Source organism: Peromyscus maniculatus, chromosome 18, assembly GCF_049852395.1.
Source record: "Peromyscus maniculatus bairdii isolate BWxNUB_F1_BW_parent chromosome 18, HU_Pman_BW_mat_3.1, whole genome shotgun sequence".
Taxonomy (NCBI): Eukaryota; Metazoa; Chordata; class Mammalia; order Rodentia; family Cricetidae; genus Peromyscus; species Peromyscus maniculatus.
This window is the reverse complement of record NC_134869.1, coordinates 25,198,338-25,220,548: the sequence shown is the minus strand read 5'-3', so window position 1 is coordinate 25,220,548 and position 22,211 is coordinate 25,198,338. Positions and strand designations below refer to the sequence as shown.

At 44.1% G+C, this 22,211-nt stretch overlaps 1 protein-coding gene and 1 long non-coding RNA gene across 4 annotated transcripts in view; one reads left to right on the top strand and one right to left on the bottom strand.

The window, feature by feature from the left end:
- The window catches only part of Kitlg (KIT ligand), an 86,818-nt gene that overhangs the window by 49,431 nt on the left and 15,176 nt on the right, over nucleotides 1-22,211 (bottom strand). For all 3 annotated transcript variants that reach the window (XM_006979578.4, XM_006979579.4, XM_042263170.2), the window contains exon 2: nucleotides 1,110-1,223. In XM_006979578.4, the coding sequence (XP_006979640.1) occupies nucleotides 1,110-1,223 (114 nt within the window). The remainder of the gene's footprint in view (nucleotides 1-1,109; nucleotides 1,224-22,211) is intronic.
- Nucleotides 359-17,284, top strand: LOC121823665 (uncharacterized). Its single transcript, XR_006065163.2, has 3 exons — nucleotides 359-483; nucleotides 2,265-2,357; nucleotides 17,169-17,284. It is a non-coding gene; the product is annotated as an uncharacterized LOC121823665 (long non-coding RNA).

Below are 22,211 nucleotides of genomic sequence, written 5' to 3'. Positions count from 1 at the left end.
TGTGTGTGGTGTGTGTTTTCGAATTCTTCGCTGAGGCTAATGAGCCAAACCCTAACTACAGAAATCAACTTCTGTTTTCAAGTTCTATTATGAACACTACACACACACAAAACACACACACACACACACACACACACACACACACACACATCAACCCATAAACCTATACTGTGTACCTAAAGATGGAACTGCCTCTGTTTCATATACTAATACCAGTAAGTACAGTTTATATTTTATTCCTTTTCTCCCTAGTACAATTCTTATATCACCTATGTTCTCTAGTCAATTTTCAAATAGCCAAGAGCCCCAGAGTTAAGGAATTTTCACTCAATTTTGCTTTTCCTCCCCTTTAGGTCATCATAGAGAACTAGGCTGTCCTCCACCTCATCATGCTCCTGCCTCAGTTTCTTGAGTCATTGTATGGGTATGTCCCCATGCCTAGCTCAAATTTTGATGATGCTGAGATCATCTTCAGTCTTCCAAGTAAGTATAAAACCTCTCTCCTAGATCCTGAGAGTATGACCTAGTGAGTCTCAGTTGTACTTTGCTGACCCCGAGTCTTCATCCAGAGAAGCAAAGCAGGAAGCTGGCTGTGGCCGAGCCACGTGTGTACAGAATGGCTTTTGCTGAGGGAAGGCTTCCAGGGTGACAAGCATGGAGATGAGTGGCTTCTAGGGGTTGGGAGAAGCACCTCTTGCTACACTCACTGGGATCAAATCTCGTGCCACACATGACAATCTTTGTGCTGGTAGGGGAACATAGCGGTCGTAGGTGTCCTGTGGCTAAGCTTCCTACAAGATCAGGAAGGCATGTGGCAGACATAGCCACACAGAGAAACCCACTCAGCATATAATGGGGAAAAGCCAGCCACTGTCTTTGACTGAGAGGCCAGGACCCGAAAAGAAGCAAAGTCATTATGTTGGTGTTCAATGCGCCAGTTTTACAGACAAATCCTCCATGGCCTAAACATCTCTCATCTGCTCTGTAGCAGCCTTTCAGACTCATACAGTCCTTGTCTTAGAAAACTATGTACTCGGGGCAGGAGTGCCCTAATCTATGTTCAGCAAGCAGCGGGAAGAGTCATAGCTTCTCAAATTGTCCTTACTTACCAATTTTGTGATGTCTTTTACATTATCAGTCACAGGATTCCCGCAGATCTCCTTAGTTTTGACGAGAGGATTAAACAGGAGCAGTTGAAGATAAATGCAAGTGATAATCCAAGTCTAAACAAAAACAGAGACATTTCTTGGAGCCCATCAGTTAAAAAATCCATAATTATGCAAACCACTAAACCACCTTATACCATATGTGGTGAATGCAAATATACCAACGCGTTTTTAAAAATCTGATGGCTTAAATACAATTAAATGCTAAGCATTCAAGATGCTCTCACCAAGCTTAGAAAGAGCAACAACAAAATACTCCTGGATACAATCCTGATTGAATTATTCTTTCAATGGCTTCACTGTTCACTTCTGTTGTAAGCTTTCTACAGCCAATTTCCTAATAGCAATTAGGGGTGAACTTGTAGCAACATGCAGAGGAATTATCACTTAGGGGGACCTCGGAAAAAGTAGGAATGCATGAAATTCATACCCTAAGGCTGAAGGGAACCACTTTCCTTTTAAATGTAGACAGTTTGGCAAGCGGGAACACAACCTGGAGAGGGACTTTCATTTAGACCTCTACATTAGCACACCATGCCACAGTGAGGCTGAGCGGTGTGTCTTTAGATCGAAGGCAGAATTTAACCTCATTTCTAAGACAGAAAGAGAATTGTTAAGACAGAAAGACAATTGTTGTGTGGAGTCAGTTTGTTAGTGGCTTTATAGGGAAAACATTTCATTAGCCAATAGTTAGATGTTTCTGAACTCCTCTCTCTCTCTCTCTCTCTCTCTCTCTCTCTCTCTCTCTCTCTCTCTCTCTCCCTCTCTCTCTCTCTCCCTCTCTCTCCCTCCCTCCCTCCCTCCCTCCCTCTCTCTCTCCCCCCTCTCTCTGTCTCTTTCACAGACACACACACACCCCTCTAAGAAAATAACACCTTCCACCATGGATTAGTTATTTTTATTCAGGGCTTGTTTTTCTTCCATCCAGATATCATAGAATTTTCAGAGCTTAAGCATCTGACTTGCTTTCTTTTTTCAAGCATTGACAAAACACTTACACCGGTGCCTTGCATACAAAAATCCCTCAATATGTGTTTGCTGGATGAATCCATGGCCCAGAGCAAAAAAACCAAAATCTTTTCTAATTCTCTAATCCAGGAATCATTTACTGAACAAGCGTCAGGAGACAGTGACTGCAGCAGTTGCTGGGGAAACAAGGATGATGAAGATGTCCTTGAAACTCAGAGGCAGGTAAATACGTAACACCTCAATCCATGATCAATGTTTTGGGAACACAGAGAAGACAGCAATTATTCAATTAATCTTGAGGGGAGACAAGGAGAAGGCAGGCAGCTCCAAAGGAACCGAGGGAGACAATGTGACTCTGGTTAGATGGGAAAAGACAAGGACTTTTTCGCAGGCGACGGTAAAGAAAGCATGACCGCTGCAGAGCAAATAAGTAACATAAAGCAAAGGCAAGTGAAAGTATTTAAAAACGTTGCATCTTTTATGAACCGGTGGGTGTTCGTGTGTGGCATTTTAAAATTCTACAAACACACAGGTGCCCACGGTAAGAATCTTTCCTGCTTCTGCAGCTTTGCCACATGTTCAAAGGCACTAAACTATTGCAATTTCCCATAAATCTCTGCACACCGGCACACTGGACCACATGGCCATTTTCATTTGCTAGAAGTTGTCACTATAATACTGTTTTGGTGGTTATAGTGGCTCATAAATGGAATTAAAGCTTCTTCTTCTTCTTCTTGGGGTCTACTTTAGCAATAATCCCACTTAAGTATATTTAGGGCTGCTTTGAGCACTGTGGGGGACAGACTCCCCATTAGACCATCTCCGTGAGCCCATAGCAAAGACCAAGTTGTACAAATGATCTGTCTGGGGGGTTCTTGTTGGGGGGCGGGAAACCTGGCACATGCACTTCCCCTGGATATCGCAGTTTTCCTTCGTGGGTATTTACTGCAGTTTGCCTTCCTTTTATATTGCTGATGCCGAGTTGGGACTCCCCCTGAAGATGATTTCTCCAAGGCCCTTTATCCTGATAAGATATGAGAAGCCTCCTCAAGGACCTTGGTCCCGGGCCAACCTGCCAACCTCTCCCAAGAATAATGTTCGTATTGTAGGTCCTAGGAAGCATGGAGGCAGATGATGTTCCTTGTCTTCACTGTGGCACTATGCCTGGCACGGAATGAATAAAAGTTGGAGAGAGAGAGAGAGAGAGAGAGAGAGAGAGAGAGAGAGAGAGAGAGAGAGAGAGAGAGAGAAATGAAAATTTCTCATTCCTTCAGCAAATATTTATTGGGTGCTTTCTTAAGTATATATCATGTGCCATACTAGGATTATACACCGAACAAAAGGCAAAACACCTCTTCCTCCAGAAACCTCATCTTTAACTTAGGTAAATGAACCATGAACAGGAGTGAAATTGTGTTAGATCGCCTGCTATGAGGACTTAGGAAAAAGAATCCTTAGAGAAAGGGTTGGGTACTAAAACAATTAAAATGAGATCCTTTGAACCTAAAATCACAAATAGGCATGGTTTGGTAACAAAAGACCTGGGTATGGGACAGGCACACCCAATTTCATCGGGCTCCCCTCTGTCGCCTGTCACAGCCCTTGTGGCTTTCACACTGAAGGTCTGTGACAAGCTCGTGGCCATGGAATCTATCGGTGCCAATTTCCAACACCTCTGGTGGTCCTCAGCATTTTTAGCAAGAAGTAACTTGACAATTTATTTAAGGGGTATGAGTGTTTTTTCTGCATGTACATCTGTGCACCACATACATTCCCAATGCCCACAGAGGCCAGCAAAGGGTGTCAGACACCGTGGGACTGGAGTTATGGACGGTTTGTGGGTGCTGGGAATCGAACCTGGGTCTTCTGAAAGAGCAGCCAATGTTCTTAAGCTCTGGGCCCCCAATAAAGCATTTTGTTTCAGCTGTGCATACTGTTAACTTAGATATAATGCTATTACACACTTACTGCTATAAGTAGAGTAGACATAAATGTTGTATGTACAGGACAACTAAAGACTTTGTGACTCTCTTTGCTGTGACAGTAGTTTTGATATGGTGTCTGAATGGAACCCACACTATCTCCAGCTTTAGAGAAAAACTCAGGACAGATAGCAAAAAGCAGGTACCGATGAACTGAATCTCAGCTTCTAAGTCGTCTCTAATGTCGCAAGTCACTGCATACTTGGGATTCTCGAGGCAATGACAGAGAACAGTTATGCAGGACTACCCCCCTAGCTATAGAGACACTGAGAAGCTTCATCCTTTTACCAAAGTGGCTTTCCCTCACCAAGACGTACCACGGCAATTAAACAATAGTGACACTTCTGCTGCTACCTCACATCTTCAGCTGTATTCTCTTGGATGAAATATAGACATGCTACATGCATATCTTGAGTTCATGTGTTCGGAAACAATTACAGGGAGAATCAAATTCCCTGGCCTCCCCCTGAGTCTAAAGAAAAGACCATCAGACCTGGCCTTTACCATTATCCTTCCAAGACTACAGCATGGGTGGAAACAGGCTGGTATTTTAAACACAGTAATCAGTGGGTATCTCCCGGGTATTTCCCCCCCAATGACTGGATAGAATTAATGTAGTTCACTTAGACCTCTGTGGGAAAATGCTGCTACAGAGAAAAGAGGATGCCAAGTCCCTAAGGTATACTGAAGGGATCATCTTTATTTAAAGAGCCAGAGTAAATAGGAGCAGCAGATGGCATTGGAGAGAATGGGGAGGCAAAATCAAGGGTATTGCAGTTCAGTTCAAAGTCCAATTTTACTGTGCATGGAACAAGATTCATTGAAGACTGAACAGGACACATTAAGAGGGATATGAACAGATTTTGAATTAAAATGAAACAGAAGTCAATTAAGTAGGGGGCTGGTGGTGGAATGCTTGGTAATGTACCTAAAGCCTTGGGTTTGATCCGGGGCACCAAGTAAACCAGGCATGGCGGTGCACACCTGTAATCCCAGCACTCAAGAGCTGGAAGCAAGTTTAAGGGTCAAAATGTAAGGCTATTCTTAACTAGATAGTAAGTTTGAGGCCAGCCTGGGATACAAGCAACTGTGTCTCAGAATAAACATCTTAATTCATTAAACAGGCTCCTTTAAATAAATAAAACCACTGTGATTGCTGTAGGGTGACAAAAGGTAGAAACATTTTACAAAGAATAAAATAAGCTGGGTGGTGGTGGTGTATGCCTTTAATCCCAGCACTCAGGAGGCAGAGTCAGGTGGATCCCTGTGAGTTCAAGGCCAGCCTGGACTACAGAGTGAGATCCAGGACAGGCATAAAACTATGCAGAGAAACCCTGTCTCAAAAAACAAACAAACAACAAACGGTCAAGAAATACCAATGAAGAGTTACCCTTATAAGCCACCAAAGGATGATAACAAAAATGCATTGATCAGCATTCAAGAGTCTGGACCTGGGCAGGCTGAACCCCGAGTCAGAAGACTTACAGCTGTAGTGCGACTTGAGACTCACACTCAACTCCAAGATTTGGACCTGAACAAATGACCGGTTGTGCCAAATGAGATGAGTGTGGGGCACACTAGAAGCCACACTACGTGTGGTTGGGTCTGAAAATGAAAATAGGATCACCTTCCATAAATACATTGGATTCTAAATAAGAAGGGTCACCCAGGGATTCTAAGTAGGAAAACTAACAAAGTACTGAACACCATACAGTGTAGAGTTCAGGTCCCACAGAAGATGAGAATGTATGCAGGAGCTGTACCAGTAGACAAGGGAGTAGGAAAAAGCAAGAATAACCAACGCTAAGAGCAGAGTGTGGTTTTGCACGACTACAAATCCTGCCTAGCACTTGGGAGTCTGAGGCAGGTGGATCACAGTACTGTCGTGGATTTACACAGTGACACCATGGCAAGTTAAGAAGAAGGGGTTCCACCAGATGGTAGTGGTGGTGGTGGCAGCGGCAGCACACACATTTAATTCCAGCACCGGGGAAGCAGAGGCAGGTGGATCTCTGTGAGTTCGAGGTCAGCCTGGTCTACAGAGCGAGTTCCAGGATAGGCTCCTAAAGTTACACAGAGAAACCTTGTCTTGAATAACTTAAAAAAAAAAAAGAAGAAGAAGAAGAGGAGGAGGAGGAGGAGGAGGAGGAGGAGGAGGAGGAGGAGGAAGGAGGAGGAGGAGGAGGAGGAGGAGGAGGAGGAGGAGGAGGAGGAGGGGTCTGGGCCAGATTATGTTAAAGACTGAGAATCAACCATGGAATGAAGCAACATGGAAGCCATTGATAAAATACTAACCATGCATTTTGATTGAGGAAGCTGAGGGGGGGTGGGGGTGGGTGTCTGAAGTGTTTAAGAAAGCAGGAGGAGAAAAAAAAAAGGAACCAGAAAGAACATGAAACTCTTTTGAAGAATGTTCTTTCAAAGGGAAGCAACTTAATAAGCAGACAGCCAAAAGTAAAAGCAAAATGGAGTGGCCGGTGACGGGGAAGTAGGGGTGGGTGGGGGAGTTATTTGAAAGGAGACGGGAACATCAGGATATCTGAGTGTCACTGGGGATTGTCCAGCGAGAGGAAACGACCGCAGATAGATGCGGGTCAAAAGAGAGGGACCTGCTACAGCCACAGAGCTAGGTGGACAAGATGGAGGAAGACCTGTGTCTGACGGACAGCCGCTGACTTTGAACTGGAGTGTAGACAGCTCATCAAAACCAGAAAATGAGACCCCCAGTAGCCCAACTCGAGTCTGTCTGACTCACATTTCTGTCCCTTTAAATACAACATACTGTCCCAAGACTACAGGAAATCTGTCAGATCATTTATGAGCCCATTAAGGCACATCTCTAGTATTTTAATAATTCTGCAAATACCAAACATATGGGAACACATTTGTTCCATATTACATGCACAGCTGAATATTCTGCACCATTCAGAGGATATTTTTTACTATATGTCATTTCATAGTTTCTTAAAATACAATTAAGACAGATTGCTACAATTGCAAAAGAAATTTCACCTGCACAGCCTCAATTTTTGCTGTCAGTCAAATACAAATGTCTACAGAGATGCTTTTGCTAATTTTATAGACGTGTGCTCGGTTAAGGTGAAACTCAAATCTGTGCTAACTTAATCAAATGTCACCGGAAAAAAAAAAAAAAACTCTATTTCTTGAAAAACTTTATTTCACAGCTATTACAAATAAATCTGCAGTGTAATGGAGTTTTGCAGGTACTTTGATGCCACGAAGAAAGAGCCTCCCTCTCGCCAAGAGCTTACCATACGACCTTGAACAAGTCAGTTTACCCCCCTGGCATACCTACCCATTTATCAGCCCCACACGAACTGAGAAAGTAAGATAAAGAAAGAAAAGCCTCGCCCATCTCATGAACTGGCGGTAAAAGTGAGATGAAGAACTATTCCAACCAGGGGAACTACACAGCCATTCATTATTCACCTTATGAACTTTGGATTGGTTAGATGGAAAAAAAAGTGGAGGAATGTTTGAATAAGCCACAAGTGCTGGCTCACACCTATAATCCCATATCTTGGGAGGCAGAGGATTGCTGTTAGTTCAAGGCCAGCCTAACTACCTAGTAAGTTTCAGGGCAGTCTGGTTTTCAGAGTGGAATGTTGTCTCCCAAAATAACTAAAATAAGAAAGAATGAAAAGCTTGCATAAAAAGTCTTAGGAAGTCCTTTACAGAGTGAACTAACAGTGAACAGAGTATGGTTTTTAAATGATACATAAAATCCTATCTGTCGTGTGGAAGGTGAGGGTGGACTTTTATACACGGGTATTCTGACACTCTTTTGGGGGCCAGACACCACTATTCATCCATGCTTTAGTTTTCAACTGTGTTGAGAATAGCAGCAGTTAAGGAAATCCAGCGAAGCGTGCCAAGATACAGACAGAATCTTTATCCTCATTTTGTTCTCCTCCTCGTTCACCAAGTTCTAAAACCTTCAAGGAGAGCCCGGTACACCAGCGCCTCCCCGCATGGGTGTGCACACAGACGTAAGCACACATCCCAGGGGAAGATACCGTGCCTGAAGCAAAATAGCCCTTCTGTGCGACTGCCGTCCTAAATGTATCTCTTCAGTTTGCAGAATCATCTTGCTGTCGTGTTCTGCAACATTCTCATCTGAATGGCATTTTCTTTGGCTACTTTGTGTTAGAGCGGCACAACTCTTCTCTCTAGGCCACACTCAGTGTGTGATAACCTCCCCTTTGAGATAACCTTTACTGTACAGACACACTAAACAAATCTTACTGACCACAGTGCTTGATTTCTTTCTTTCTTCTTCTTTTTTAGAGGTAGGGATCAAAAGCATCTCCCTATCAAACTTACTACAATAGCTTTTCATTGCAAAAGATTGCTTTCAAACGATGGTCCCGATGGGAGGAAAATAATGAAAAATTTGCATGTCCTGTTGGGACTCAAATCATACAACGGAAGCAGTCCTGGGAGAAGGGAGTCATAGAGACTACAATCCATACTTCATTGAAAAGGACAGATCTCAGGTCCTTCTCTGAGAGTGGGTAGGGAAGTGACGGGAGGAGGGAGCTGGAGACCACTCCTGCCCCCAAGCAAAGCATCCTTGGGGAGAACAACCTTAAAATGGATTCCAGTGGAACACTCATCTCGTCCCTGATCCCCCTGAAGGCAGCTTGCCCCACGGTACAAAGCTATGAACCAGCAAGAGGGTTTGCACCCCTGAAGTAAACTATCTACTTGATCCGAACATGTGTCCCCACAGAGAAGTTCTCCAAGTGGGACTCCTGTGGTTTCCTGGGCAGCACTAGGAATCCACATACACACGGACCAGACTGCTCAAGAAACTAGAACACCCCAACTCGGTAAAGTTAAAGTACAAAAGCCGGGCCTGGCGGTGGCGGCGGCGCACACCTTTAATCCCAGCACCCAGGAGGCAGAGCCAGGCGGATCTCTGTGAGTTCGAGGCCAGCCTGGACTACAGAGTGAGTTCCAGGAAAGGCGCAAAGCTACACAGAGAAACCCTGTCTCAAAAAAACCAAAACATAAAAAAAGTACAAAAGCCCTCTTCCCTATGTGCCTATGTGTGTGAGGAGTTTTTAAAAAGCTCCCATGACCAGGCTCCATGTTACAGACTCCACAATGTCATAAAGAGAGGGGAGTGACTCATGTATGCAGCGAAACTGACAAAATGGATATTACAAGTGCCCTGAACAAAACAGCCGCTGCTACCAGAAACACCATTCATTTCCTCTTTAATCTCACCAGCCCTCTGTGGAAAGCAGGCAGTTGGTTTCCTTGTAGCCCAAATGTGTCTTGGAACACAGCCAACGGCTTAGCCACCCAGAGCCAGGAAAGTAAATTATCAAGACACAGGTATAACAATTAGTCTTGGGCTCAGGTCGTCTGAGGTCATCAGAAGCAAAAACTTCTCCCGAGTAAACCAACAAGAAGATCCTCGTTCGGTGAATAAGCAATCCGTGTTTTACTACCATTTTGCTTTTTTGGATTTTTTTTATTACTTACAAAATTTACCATCAAATGTTATCAAGAGCACAGCCACTCACTGTACACAGATTCAAACTTCCTCTAATTTCTGTCTCGTCATCTGTAAGAAAGAAAGGAACTAGCAGAATTCCTTTCTAACTGTTACTGCTCAGTGAAACCTGCTGGCAGGATAACGACTTCTCTCTGAGATTACTCCACAAATATTTCTATCCTCTTGTAAAGATGTAAAATAGATATTTTTAAAAAGAAATATTAAAGGTATTTTAACATGCATGACGGTAAGGATGTAGTGAATAAACTCTTGTAACAACAACAACAACAAAAAAAAACCCCTAACACTGACCTTAGCATGGTGGTGATACCTGTAATCCCAGTGTTTGGGAGCTTAGATTATGTGATGGAAAGTTCCAGGCCATCCTTGGGATACAGAGAGTCTCTCTGTTTCTGTCTCTGTCTCTCTCTTTCTGTGAGCACGCAAGCAATCAATTCTACATTCCCAGAAACAAATTGGTTAATATAAAAGGCAGATGAATTTAATAGGAACTTTAAAGTATTAATCTATTGTGGAAGGGGGAAAAAACCACTCAGAGTAAAAATCCTTGTTATATATAATGGCTACTTAGAGGGTAATTCAGCATATGTTTACTAAGGGCTTCACAAAGAATGAACAATTGGCAAATAGTATTTCATAGAACACTTTCATTTACCAAGTAAATACTGCCCTGTTCTGGAGGACAATAAAACACGATACTGAGAAATCAAGTAACTTCCTTAAGGCCCTGCCCCTGGTAAATCACTGTTAGGTTTTAGCCAAGACTATACTACACTGTAATGAAAAATACTGGGCCAGTGCCATAAGAAAGCTGACTCCATTTACATGAAATGAACCATTAGGTTTTATGTAAAGGTCTGGGCAGTGGGAAAGATACATGTTCCTTGAACTTAATCAGTCCCCTAGACAAGTGCCCTACTGAGCTCCACCCCGAACCCTTGAATCAGCCCCTCGCTGAAACCACCAGGCTGGGATAAACATGCAGAGCAGGTAAGTGAAGGTATTCTAAACCGGAGTTTAAAAGACGCAACTTATACTCAGAGGGACGGGAGAAACCCAAAATTTAAATTGAATGGTTCCTGCTGCCAACAAATATAGATGCTTTCTGACTTCTATAAATCTTATTCAACAAACACACTTTTGAGTACCTGAAAAGTAGATAGGATAAAAGCAGAGAAGATACAGACCTACCATCAGGAGCTCAACCACTCACAGAGGCAACTGAGTGGGAAGGCCCAGGATAAACCTGCTGGGAGAGATGGCTGGAGGGGAGGGTTGGGACAAGGAACAGGTCACCACCCACCAGGACCCCACAATTGACTTCTAATTGAGTGAGATGTTCAATAATACATCTGCAAATTCCCTAGAGACAGAGGTTCCAAGACAGCCTGTTGGAGAGGAAGTTTTTTCAAAGGTATACAACAGGAGATAGCCAGGTCAAAAAGGGCCATGAGGAGAGCGCCCAAAGAACAGAGGGGACAGGAAATACTCACAGAAGGCCTGTGAATCTGTGGCCTTAGGGATTTAGCTGAGCTTAATTCTGGCCACTTGCAGGAGGCGGTGGGGGTGGGGCTGTTCTGGAATGTGGGCCACTAACCAGTGGTGGCAACACTTAAGAAAAGGATACCCTCTCTCCCAGCATCCAATAGCTACCCATCATCCCTCTGTGAGGGTTGGGACTACATGAAACCCTCTCCCACACAAGATGAAATGGTATCCGTTAATCGTGTGCTACAGGGAGTGCATTGGCCATGCCACATCCAGAAGACTCAGCACTCCTCCCTGACATCCCCTTCTTTTTTTTTGCTTTTGTTTTTTTTCGAGACAGGGTTTCTCTGTGTAGTTTTGGTGCCTGTCCTGGATCTCTCTCTGTAGACCAGGCTGGCCTCGAACTCACAGAGATCCGCCTGGCTCTGCCTCCCGAGTGCTGGGATTAAAGGCAGGCGTGCATGTGCCAGCACCCATTGCCTGGCCCCGTCATTCTTTTCTGCCTCTCTTTCAGGGAACTGACTGAGCCTTGGAGGGGATACTACAGATGTTAAGCTCAGGGCCAATCACTCCTCAGTCATTTATTTCCCTCAGTTTGCCCAGATGTTGAGTCTCTACTTTTTAACTGTCACCTACTTCAGCAGGAAGCTTTTCTCATGAAGGCGAAGAGTAGCATGCATTTCCCAAGCAAAGACAGGCAGTTTTGATTTTTACTATAAAGGGACTGGTGGCCCTAGAAAGATTTGAAGGGTATCAAGATCCGACTCAGTCCTGAAAGGTTTATGAGGCATCAAAAGGAAGGAGCGGGGATGGGGAGCAAGTTTAGAGGCAGGAGGCCCGTAAGGAGAGCTCCAGCAACTTGATTCATGTTTGGGCAAGATGGCAGAGCCACCGTGTTAGTTGTAGTGGAAAGCAGTGCCCAAGCTCCAGATGCGATGGAACTAGAATGGAAGGCCTTCTTGACTAATGGGGCAAAGGGGAGGTACAATTGATTTTCAGGTTACAAACTGAGCGAGTGGGTAAAAACCAGCAGGATTCACCGAACCACAGAGATACACACAGGAGCAGAAGAGAAGCCCCATCTGCATGTCTTATGGCTAACAGAAAAGAAAGAGCTACACACGCAGGATGTGATGAATACAGTAAGCGCTAACAGAGGTCAAATAAATGGCACTGCCCGAGCAGCTCACAGTATGGATGACGTCGACCGGGACAGTGCAGTGATGGAGCTGAAATCGGACCACAGGGGAGAGAGGTCACAGACTTGAGAGGGGGCGGGACCACAGGACCGCAGTAGAACAGCGGCTGGTCATACAAGGGCAAAGTGGAGGAGCAGCATCTGGAGCCCTGGAAAGTTCACCTCTGCCATCGTAAAAGGGGAAAGAATGAGGTGGAAGTGACGGCCTCAGCAAGTCTCTTTTCCAAATGGCCTAGAGGGGATGACTCACCCGTGGCTAAAAGGGAAACCACCTAAGCTCCCAAGTTTTGACCTTGAGGAAGAACCAGACACCAGGCCTGTGTCTCAAGAGCTGCTGCTGTGACTTTAAATGCATGTGTGGTCAACATTTGAGCTGGTGTTGTCTATATTATTCCCCTGAAGACGAGTAAAAGTACAGGTCACGAAATAGTCAGATTAGCAGCTCTCTATGAGTTCTACCAAACTTTTGGGTGCATGCACGGTTGGGGGAGAGTTGACCTCTACCCAGTAGTCCACTAGAAAATAGAGTTAACAGCTAATTCTCATCCATTTTATGAAGATGAACTATGACAGAATGAGTCAAGAAGACTCTGAACACAGAATGGCACATCTGTTGCTCTTTGGGATATAGTTTAAAAAAAAAAAAAGAAGAGGAACAGCTCCCAAAATTGGCCACATTATGGAAATACAGTATTGGGGGAGGGGGAAGCAAACAAAACCCTCGTGACCCTTTTGAAATGTCCATGACCTCCACAGGCACTGATTCTTTCATGGTGACACTGTTCAATCATATCCCAATTAGCTGCTCTTCAAACTGAACCATCCAGATGTGCAAAAAACCTGATGTTTGTAAGCTGTTTCAAACCAGCAACAAAATCGTGAAAGGCGGTGTGTACTCTCTCGCAGAGGAGGCTGGATCCTGAAATGTGTTATCTTATGAAAGTCAAGAGCTTGAAATTCTTTAAAATCTGTAAAAATCGCCCAAATTGCAAAGAATTCAGTGATGGGAAATGAGTGTGAGCTCCCACTAAGTCTGGAATTGAGTGCCCAGAATGTTCTAGGATTCCTTGTGCTTCCTGCCATGAATGTAATTAAACGTGAATTATTGTCAGATTGGCTGCCAAGACAGTGGCATGGGGGGCTCATGGGCCATTTCCATTTTTAACAATCTCCACGCCAACCCTGAGAATTCATACACAGTTAATGGTTAATTAGGGAGGGATAGACATTTTCTTTAGAAGTGTAGTTACTGATAAGACACAAAGGCTCCTGCAAACAACTTTCTCACCCATACTTATGTTAACAACTCTACTAGGAAACATTGAGTCAGTCCCCCTCCCCAAAAAAAGGGAAAGAAAAAAAAAAGATGTCAGGGCAGAAGGGGGATAGTTGGGAAGAGGAAAGGATTAGGAGAGGAGGAGAGAACGAGGTAAAGGGCAAGTTAGTATAAAGTACAGTTTGTCACAATCAAACCCATGATTGTGCATATAGTTACTGATGAAGAAAAAAAAAAAAACATTAAAAAATGTCACACCAGGAAGCAGATCAGGCAGTCTCAAAAAAAAGTTTCTGTTTCCTGGGTTTTCCACTCAATTATGATACAATCAGCTTTTCTAATCTGCTTTAGTACTTTCCAAAAATCCTCAAAACTGGCCGAGATGAAGGCATGAACTCCACAAACATTCACAATCTTGATTGTTTCCTTCATCACGTCGGATGTCAGGCCTGACAGGCAAAGGTCAGGGGAACTAGCATTCCGGATTGCTCAATCTGTGCTGGACACACCAACTGCCTTCTGCTGAACTACACAGATTACGGCAGCGCGCCCCTCCCCTTTCATAGACTGTGTCCCGCATGGAAAACTGGAGCCGGCTCTCTTGTGGTGAGGGGAAGTGGAATCATTTGGGATGCAGATTCCTTAAATGCAGATTCCTGTGAAATGATTGTCACAAGGTATCCAGATTTCTGAGGGTGCATCACGTGCCCTCTACCTGATTCTTAACAGGTTCTCTGAAGTCTGGGACACTAATTTTAGGCAGCAAGTATAATATGATTGAGGGGAATACACACGAGTGTCTAAAATGGTACACAGCATTTCATTCCATTCAGAAGCCATCTAGTAGATGCCTGAGATTAGAACAACTTGCTACAAGTAAATGAGTGTGGAGGAATATAACAGGATCAGCTTTTCAAATCCCATTGTACCTTTTCTTGTGGCATATCCCGTCCAAAATGCCTAGAAAGCTAAAAGCGAGCTCTCTCAGCCTTCGCTTAGTTTGCTGGGCTTGCAGACCTGATTTAGGTCCTGTCCGTCTATCAGACATGACTCTGCAAGATTTCTTGTGCGAAGGGAGAGTGGCGAGAAGAGGCTGGAGGCTGGATGTGTCTGCTGGCTGCGCCCGAGCAGGACGACAGGGCGTCAGTGAAGTCTTTCAACACTGGCTTTAGCAGCTCTGCTGACTGCAGTGGACTTCTGCTGGAAGCATTCCCAAGCTCAGCCCACACCCTGTGCCCACAGCCCTTCCAAGGGTTTTTACAGCTCGTCCGCTGCACTTCAGCGGCCCCCTTTCTGTTTTTCGCCAGCTACTGTTCGGCTATCGCGTTATCTGCACAAATCTGACATACAAAGGCCAAGTTATTAAACATTCGTTCTCAAAAAGCTTGGTCTCGATTTTGTTTCCCCGGGGACTTGTCTATTAGCAGTTGGCAGTTCAAACTGTAAAACAATGACCATTTGAAATGTTTTTAAAAGGAATTTTGGGGAGTCACTGCTCAAGAATTTTAATATACATATGCTACTTGAAGCAGAGTAACACATTTATGGGGTATGCTAGGGACATGTTCTTGTGGTAAGATACGTTAATAGTAGCTTCACTCACATGCCTGAGATATATATGTTCACCTCACACATCTCAAGGGCAGGGATTTGCTGTGGTTGCTGTTTGTACCTTTTACAAAGGCAATGGTGTTTGAAGTAGAGCAGCCTCAGAATAAGACCTGGGTTCAAATTCTGGCTTTTGTCAACTTTGTGCTTCTACCACAAACAAATTATGAGCAGAGCGCCGCGCTGTGCCTCCCTCCCCCCCGCGCCCCCCCCCCCCACCTAAAATGACATTTTTGAATTCTTTTTTAAAAGCTTAAATAAGGTAATATATGAAAGTACTCATAAAAGGATTGGCAGACATAGACATGAGGCCATTGTGCGTCAGCTAATGCCAGTTGCTGTTTTACTAGCCATTTAAGAAATCCCTTAAATGCTGAAATCTACAAGCTGCACCTAAAGTCAAAGACACTTTTCTGGGCATGCGCTGCCTCCCTGTAGACTAAAGACCAGCACACAGGAGTGATAAAAAGTTTTGAAATCACCCCTGGGTTTGGAATTGGATCAGGGAGGCAGGCTCCTGCTTACCTGCTGTAACAGTGAGCCCGCTTTGTTTGGGCAGTAGCTGAATGTTTAACGTACATAGCAGCTTCAAAAGTTAACCTCAGCCCAGACAGCCCGAGAAGACCAAGTGTTTATTCTTTTACAGGGTGGGGTGGGGTGGGGTGGGGTGGGGTGGGGTGGGGTGGGGTTGCAGGGGGGAAGAGTGGAGTAGAGGAAGATGGGAAGCGTCTGTTTCGGAAGCAGAGTGCCCAAATGTTCCTCTCTGTTCTGCCATCAATTAACCTGTGGCCTTCAGACACTTATTTAATCTTCCCGTGCCTCAGTTCCCTTGTCTGGAGCATGGGTATAAGAAAAGAAACCACTTAACGGGTGCGTGGAAGATTAGATAGAATTGTTGGAATGGTGTATGTAAGACACTTGATACATTATTTGAGAAATGTCTCAAAAATTCTCTGGCTATTATTATCAGTTTCAACCATATGTTAAATGAGCATGGCCAGGAATGCCATTTCCAAGCTTGCAGGATGGTGGTTCACGCCAAAAATCTGAGTTATCATTTTGACTCTTTCCATCCCATTTCCACATCTTGTCTGTCGTGTTTCCTAGTACCACAAACAAACACAGTCTCAGAACAGTCATTCCTCTTCGTCTTCTCTTGTACCACGCCACCACAGTTCCCACCGAGCTCCATCATCCTGACTGGAGGATGCCTATGAGGAGATGATAAACATTTCCCCTTTTGTGCTTGATACAGTTATGTACTCTGGAAGTATAAACTGTCACTGCCTGCTTGAAAGGTCACAAGATTTTCCCATCACACTCCCAGTCGAATTTGAACCCGCAACCAAGTCTTGTACAACTTACCACTCTATTGAATTCCTATGCCTTACAAGGCTTTCTCTCTCTACTATGCTCTAGCTATCTATATCAGCCTTTTTTTTTTTTTTTTTTTTTTGGTTTTTCGAGACAGGGTTTCCCTGTGTAGCTTTGCACCTTTCCTGGAATTCACTTGGTAGCCCAGGCTGGCCTTGAACTCAGAGAGATCCACCTGGCTCTGCCTCCCAAGTGCGGGGATTTAAGGCGTGCGCCACCAACGCCTGGCTTGTATCAGCCTCTTTAAATGCCTGAAACATGAAATACACTTGTTCCTCAAGCCTCCTGTACTTGCCGTGAGTGGCAATTCTTTCTCATTCAGAACCACTTTCTCGGGGAAACCTTCCAATGTTTGGTTCTTAGATATGGCTAAATATGATACCTGTAACACAGGCTTTTTAATTTTTATTTATTTTTCTTTTGAGTACTTGTCCCTAGCTGGTGGGCATTATTTAGGAAGGTTCTAGAACCTCTAGAAGGTGGAGACTAGCTGGTGGGAGAAGATTGGTAAGGACAGGCGCCTGAAAATTCTAAACTCTGCCCGTTTCTCTTCTCTCAGCTTCCTATCAGCCATGATGAGAACCACGTCTGCCACACGTACTCGCCATAAACTGAGCTCTGCCACATGCACTGAAAGCCTCAGAAGGAAACCAAAGTAAACCATTTTCTCATCTGTTGTCTGTCATGTGTTCTGTCAAGCAACTCAAGCATACCAGTGTAGCATCTCAAGGCGGTCTATCAACCACGTCACAGTTTTCTTGCCAAAACAATTTCCACCACCAGCAATGATGTGTCTGTGTGTCTGTGTGCAATGTAATGTGTGTCTGTCTGTCTCTGGGTGTGTCCATGTATAATGTATATGTTTGTGCATAATGTCTGTGTATATATCTGTCTGTCTGTGTATAATGTGCATGTGTGTATAATGTATGTGTCTGTGTGTATGTATCTCTGTCTGTATAATGTGTATGTGTATCTGTATGTGTGTATGTGTATGAGTCTCATATGTGTGTCTGTGTATAATGTCTGTGTGTGTGTACGCGTGTGTACGTGTATCTGTGTGTCTCTGTGTATGTCTCCATGTCTGAGACAAGAACTCACTCTGTAACCAAGGCTGGCTTGAAACTTATTAGGTAGTCCAGGCTGGCCTCGAACTCACGACAGTCTTGCTTCAGCCTCCACACCTACTTCAAATAAATGGTTATTTTTATTTGTTTTTTTTTATTTTTTTTATTTATTTTTTATTTTTTTGCTTACTCTTTTGTATATGGTAGGCAAGTACACTATCACTGTTACAATCATGGCAGAAATAAGCATGAGAACCTAGTAGGTCTACTCACCATTTGCCCCTTGTAGTGAGGGTATATACATTGTAAGAAGGAAGGGTTTACTATTCCTGTTCTGTCTTAACCTGCTCTTTACAGTGCATACTCATCCATTTATGAGTGGTGTCCATTGCTCACTGTGTTGTACTACTTATAAGAGCTGCGTAAACGCTGGGCAGCAGTGGTGCAGGCCTTTAATCCCAGTACTCGGGAGGCAGAACCAGGCAGATCTCTGTGAGTTCAAGACCAGCCTGGTCTACAAAGTGAGTTCCAGGACAGGCTCCAAAGCTACACAGAGAAACCCTGTTTTGAAAAAAAAAAACCAAAGAGTTGCGCAATGCCAGGAGTGATATTGTAGTCTTGTAATCCCATCACTTAGGTGTCTGAGGCAGAAGGATTACCATGAGTTTAAGATTACCCCAGGCTACATGATATGTTCCAGGCCAGAAAGACCCTGTATCAAAAAACCAAAACCGAATTCCCTTTTATCCAGTGTAGACCGTAACTGTGGCAACATCCTCATCAACCGCATTGAGAATAATCCTAAGTATGTGAAATGGACAGAGAGGACATTTTGGTAGTGTTTAGTTCAATCTTTAGCAGATGGTGTCCATATTTACATAATGGGGTTGAGTTGCAACATCCCTAACCAGTTTTGCTTATCTGACTCCCACAATGAGTACAAAGCACCATAAGACAGGACTTTCAATTTCTCCCTGTTCCGTGGAAGGTGGTTGGCCTAGTGTCAAGCCTGAAAAGGTCTCTTGCAAATATTTTAAGAATGAATGAATGTCGGAAGAGTCTTCTCATGGTTGAGTATAAACCCTTTACTCCTGGGTGTAGTCACTGTGATATCTAAGATCTAACTGATCAGTTAACAAACCACTTCTATGTTTGAACTTCTGGTTTTTCCTTCTACCTTGAAATTTCAACTGATGCAGAAAATAAGTACCTAAAACCAAGAGGGGACTGCAGACTCCATGGAGACCAAAGAGATGGCAAGTGTTTTGCTTATTATTGCATCTCTGGGTTTCAGAGCAGTGTAGAAACGAAGTCTTCATTAATAACTAATCATTGGAAAATGTCTAGTGCGTTGATGCAGAAACATGGTAGATCCAAGTGGCTGGTGTTAAGATCCTGGGTTCCCCTCCCACAGAAGTGGGTAAAGATAACCTAGCAAAGTAACTTTCTTACATTGTTTCAACACAGTGGTCCTAAATAAAGCCACTACAGTGTCTTGCAAAGCAAGTCCCCAAGGAGACTCCAGTTCCATGCAGCTATGACTTGCCCCCTGTAATGCAAATGAGCTGCAATCGATCCAAATTTCTACAGCAGGACTTCATAAAAAAAATTATTCATGGTGACTCTGCACAGGAAACATACACAGGAAATAAGACTTCACCCAGAGACAGACCCATTTGAAGTGGTGACATAGGGTAAACTTTTAAATGCTAATCACATCCCTTTCCCAGAGTAGATGACTCTTACCTATTTGTCATCCCCACAGAAGCAGGCCAAAAGACTCACAGAGAGGCATTTCTGGATGCCAGTCCAATTTTCACTTTGACTCAAGAACAAAACTAGCTGCCCTTTCTTCAAGGTCACATGGACTAGTGCTGACGCATCCCCCTCTCACGTGACTTCACATAAGAAGCAGATAGTGGCATGCCGGGATAAGTCATGTTCATATCTCATCCCCCACCACCACCACCACGCCGCCCCCCACCAAAAGCCTGCCTTACTGCATTTTCATGCTAATAAGCATGAGCAAGTGAGGCAAGCTCACTTTTTAAGCTTTTCTGTCCCCCCCCCCCCCCGCCCCGACACTTTATTTTCACCATGACATCTGGGTAATTATACCTAGGCATTCTGTATGATATGACTCTAACGGATATTACAAAGTCATGCACGCAGGAAATAAAAGAAAGTAGAGATAATTTAGATCTATCAGCACAGGTGATACGGGCAGACATTGTTATTATTATTAAATACTTGTTTGTTTTGTTTGTTTGTTTGTGGGAACAGGGTCTTGTTGTGTAGCCCTGGTTGGCCGGGGACTCAAAGAGATCCACCTGTCCTCTGGCACCACTCACATGATTAAATGTTCTTAAAGGTTCAGTATTCACGTTCTTTTTCTGCTGTTCTGATTTTCATCCTTATGCGAGACTTCGGGAAGATTACCAATTAATCCAGGTTTAGAAATGAGAATAAGAACAATGGACTTTCAGAGTTCAAGTCCCCACACTAAGTCACACTGGGAGAAGAAGAAAGATAGCTTCTCTTAGGGACAGGAAAGAGGGTAAGTGAGTAAACCATCCCATGGTAATCCTCTGGGCTTCTTTTCAAAGCAGCTGCTTTGCTGGGGATTCAAAAGAGGAGGGAGGCAGAAATGTAAACACGAGACTGTTTGGAAAGCAAAGAGACTCTCTCACCAGATGGCAGAGAACAGGGATGGAATCGACTTCCTCAGGAAATGGAGAGACGGGCTTGTGAGCAGAGCATCCAGCTAAATGAAATTAAGACGACATGCTTCAGCTGCTGCAGCGTCGGAGTGCCAAGTCCGCATGGACCTTCCTGCACACAGGCCTCGGGGCTCAGCTTTCTCTCTTATCTCCTCCCCTCACTAATGGCCCTTTCTGGAGGTCTGCTCGCAAACAGGGGCAAGAGCGGAACTCTGCTCTTGGTGAGAAAAGCAGCTAAAATCTGAAAAGGATTGGTTTCTGGAACTGCCAACTTGTTTGTTTGGTTTTTGTTCCTCGGTCTCTTTGCTTTTTTTTTTTTTTTTTTTTTGAGACCAGGTTTTGCTAAGTGGCCCAGCTAACCTTGAACTTGCAGCAATCCTCCTGCCTCAGACTCCTAAGTACTGGCACTGAAGCATACACAGTCATATCCATCACTAAGATGCTGCCCTCTATGTTATCTAAAAACACTCCTAAACCCTTCTCCAGCTCTTTACTCCACACTCCAGTCATCTCTAATCTTAACTGTGGGAATACTGTTCTGATATAGACTCCTTGACCATGTCTGCCTTTCATTCATAAATATCGCCCAGATGCAACCATCTCAAACTTCTCACACTGTTACAATCCTGAGTTTGCCGGTTATATACATCACAACTGGTACTAGTCACAGCATCCGATGCATGTCTATGACCTCAGGCACCTACTATGTAGTCTAAAATATGGGGACATTTCTGGATGAGGCGTGATGAATAAGGGTAACCTGGGGGAGGGGATCCCTTTACTGTAACCATCTTGCCCGGCACTGCCACTAAACAAGAAACTGGGAGCAGATGAGACCTGATGACTGATGGTTATAAAATGCTGAGCAACTTGTTCAACCTCTCTGAACCCATATTCCTCTTCTGTACCAAGGAACTGTCACATTGCCACTCTCACAGATGGGGCAAATTAGGACATAAAAGTACGTGACACACTTCGCTCATAGTTAAGAATCTCGCACTCAGAAATGAACAGTTTCAGTCCCAACACCCTGACTGGCTCTTAATTCTTCCAGATATCTAGAATCAGCTGCAACTGGTACTTGCCTTTCAAGCTGTCATGCTGAGTCCTTAAAGAAGTGGTTCCTAACCTATGGTTCGAGACCCCTTTAGGGGTTGAATGACCTTTTCACAGGGGTTTACCTAAGACCATCAGAAAACACAGATATTTACATTAGGATTCATAACAGTAGCAGAATTACAGTTATGAAGTAGCAACGGAAATCATTTTTACATTAGGATTCATAACAGTAGCAGAATTACAGTTATGAAGTAGCAACGGAAATCATTTCTTGGTAGGGGGGTTCACCACCACACAGTATTCAAGGGTTACAGCGTTAGGAAGGTTGAGAACCACTACCTTAAAAAGAGGCAAGCAACTGCCCACGGTCTTCCTCAATCTCAACAGAATACGTCTCATTTTTTTCTCTGAACAGAATTACGTTTGAACAATATGTGTGTTTGCAGGGGACTGATACGTGCATGGTTTCATGCGCCTCCATTGACACAAGCGCATAATAGTAATAGACCCACTGCTTCCTCCTTTCCAACTCACCCACACTGATGCCCACAAAGTGTCAGCTCATGTCAGTGGGCATAAAACTAGTAAATGCCCAGAGCTGTGCTTAGACGGCTGGTGGCGGTGGATGTTTTCCCCGGGACACCAGACATGATTCGCTACCATCTTAGTTCGGGCTGTTGAGATAGTCCAGCAAGTAAAGGGGCTTGCTACCAAACCTGACATCCTAAGTTTGATTCCCAGGCCCCACATGGTGGAAAG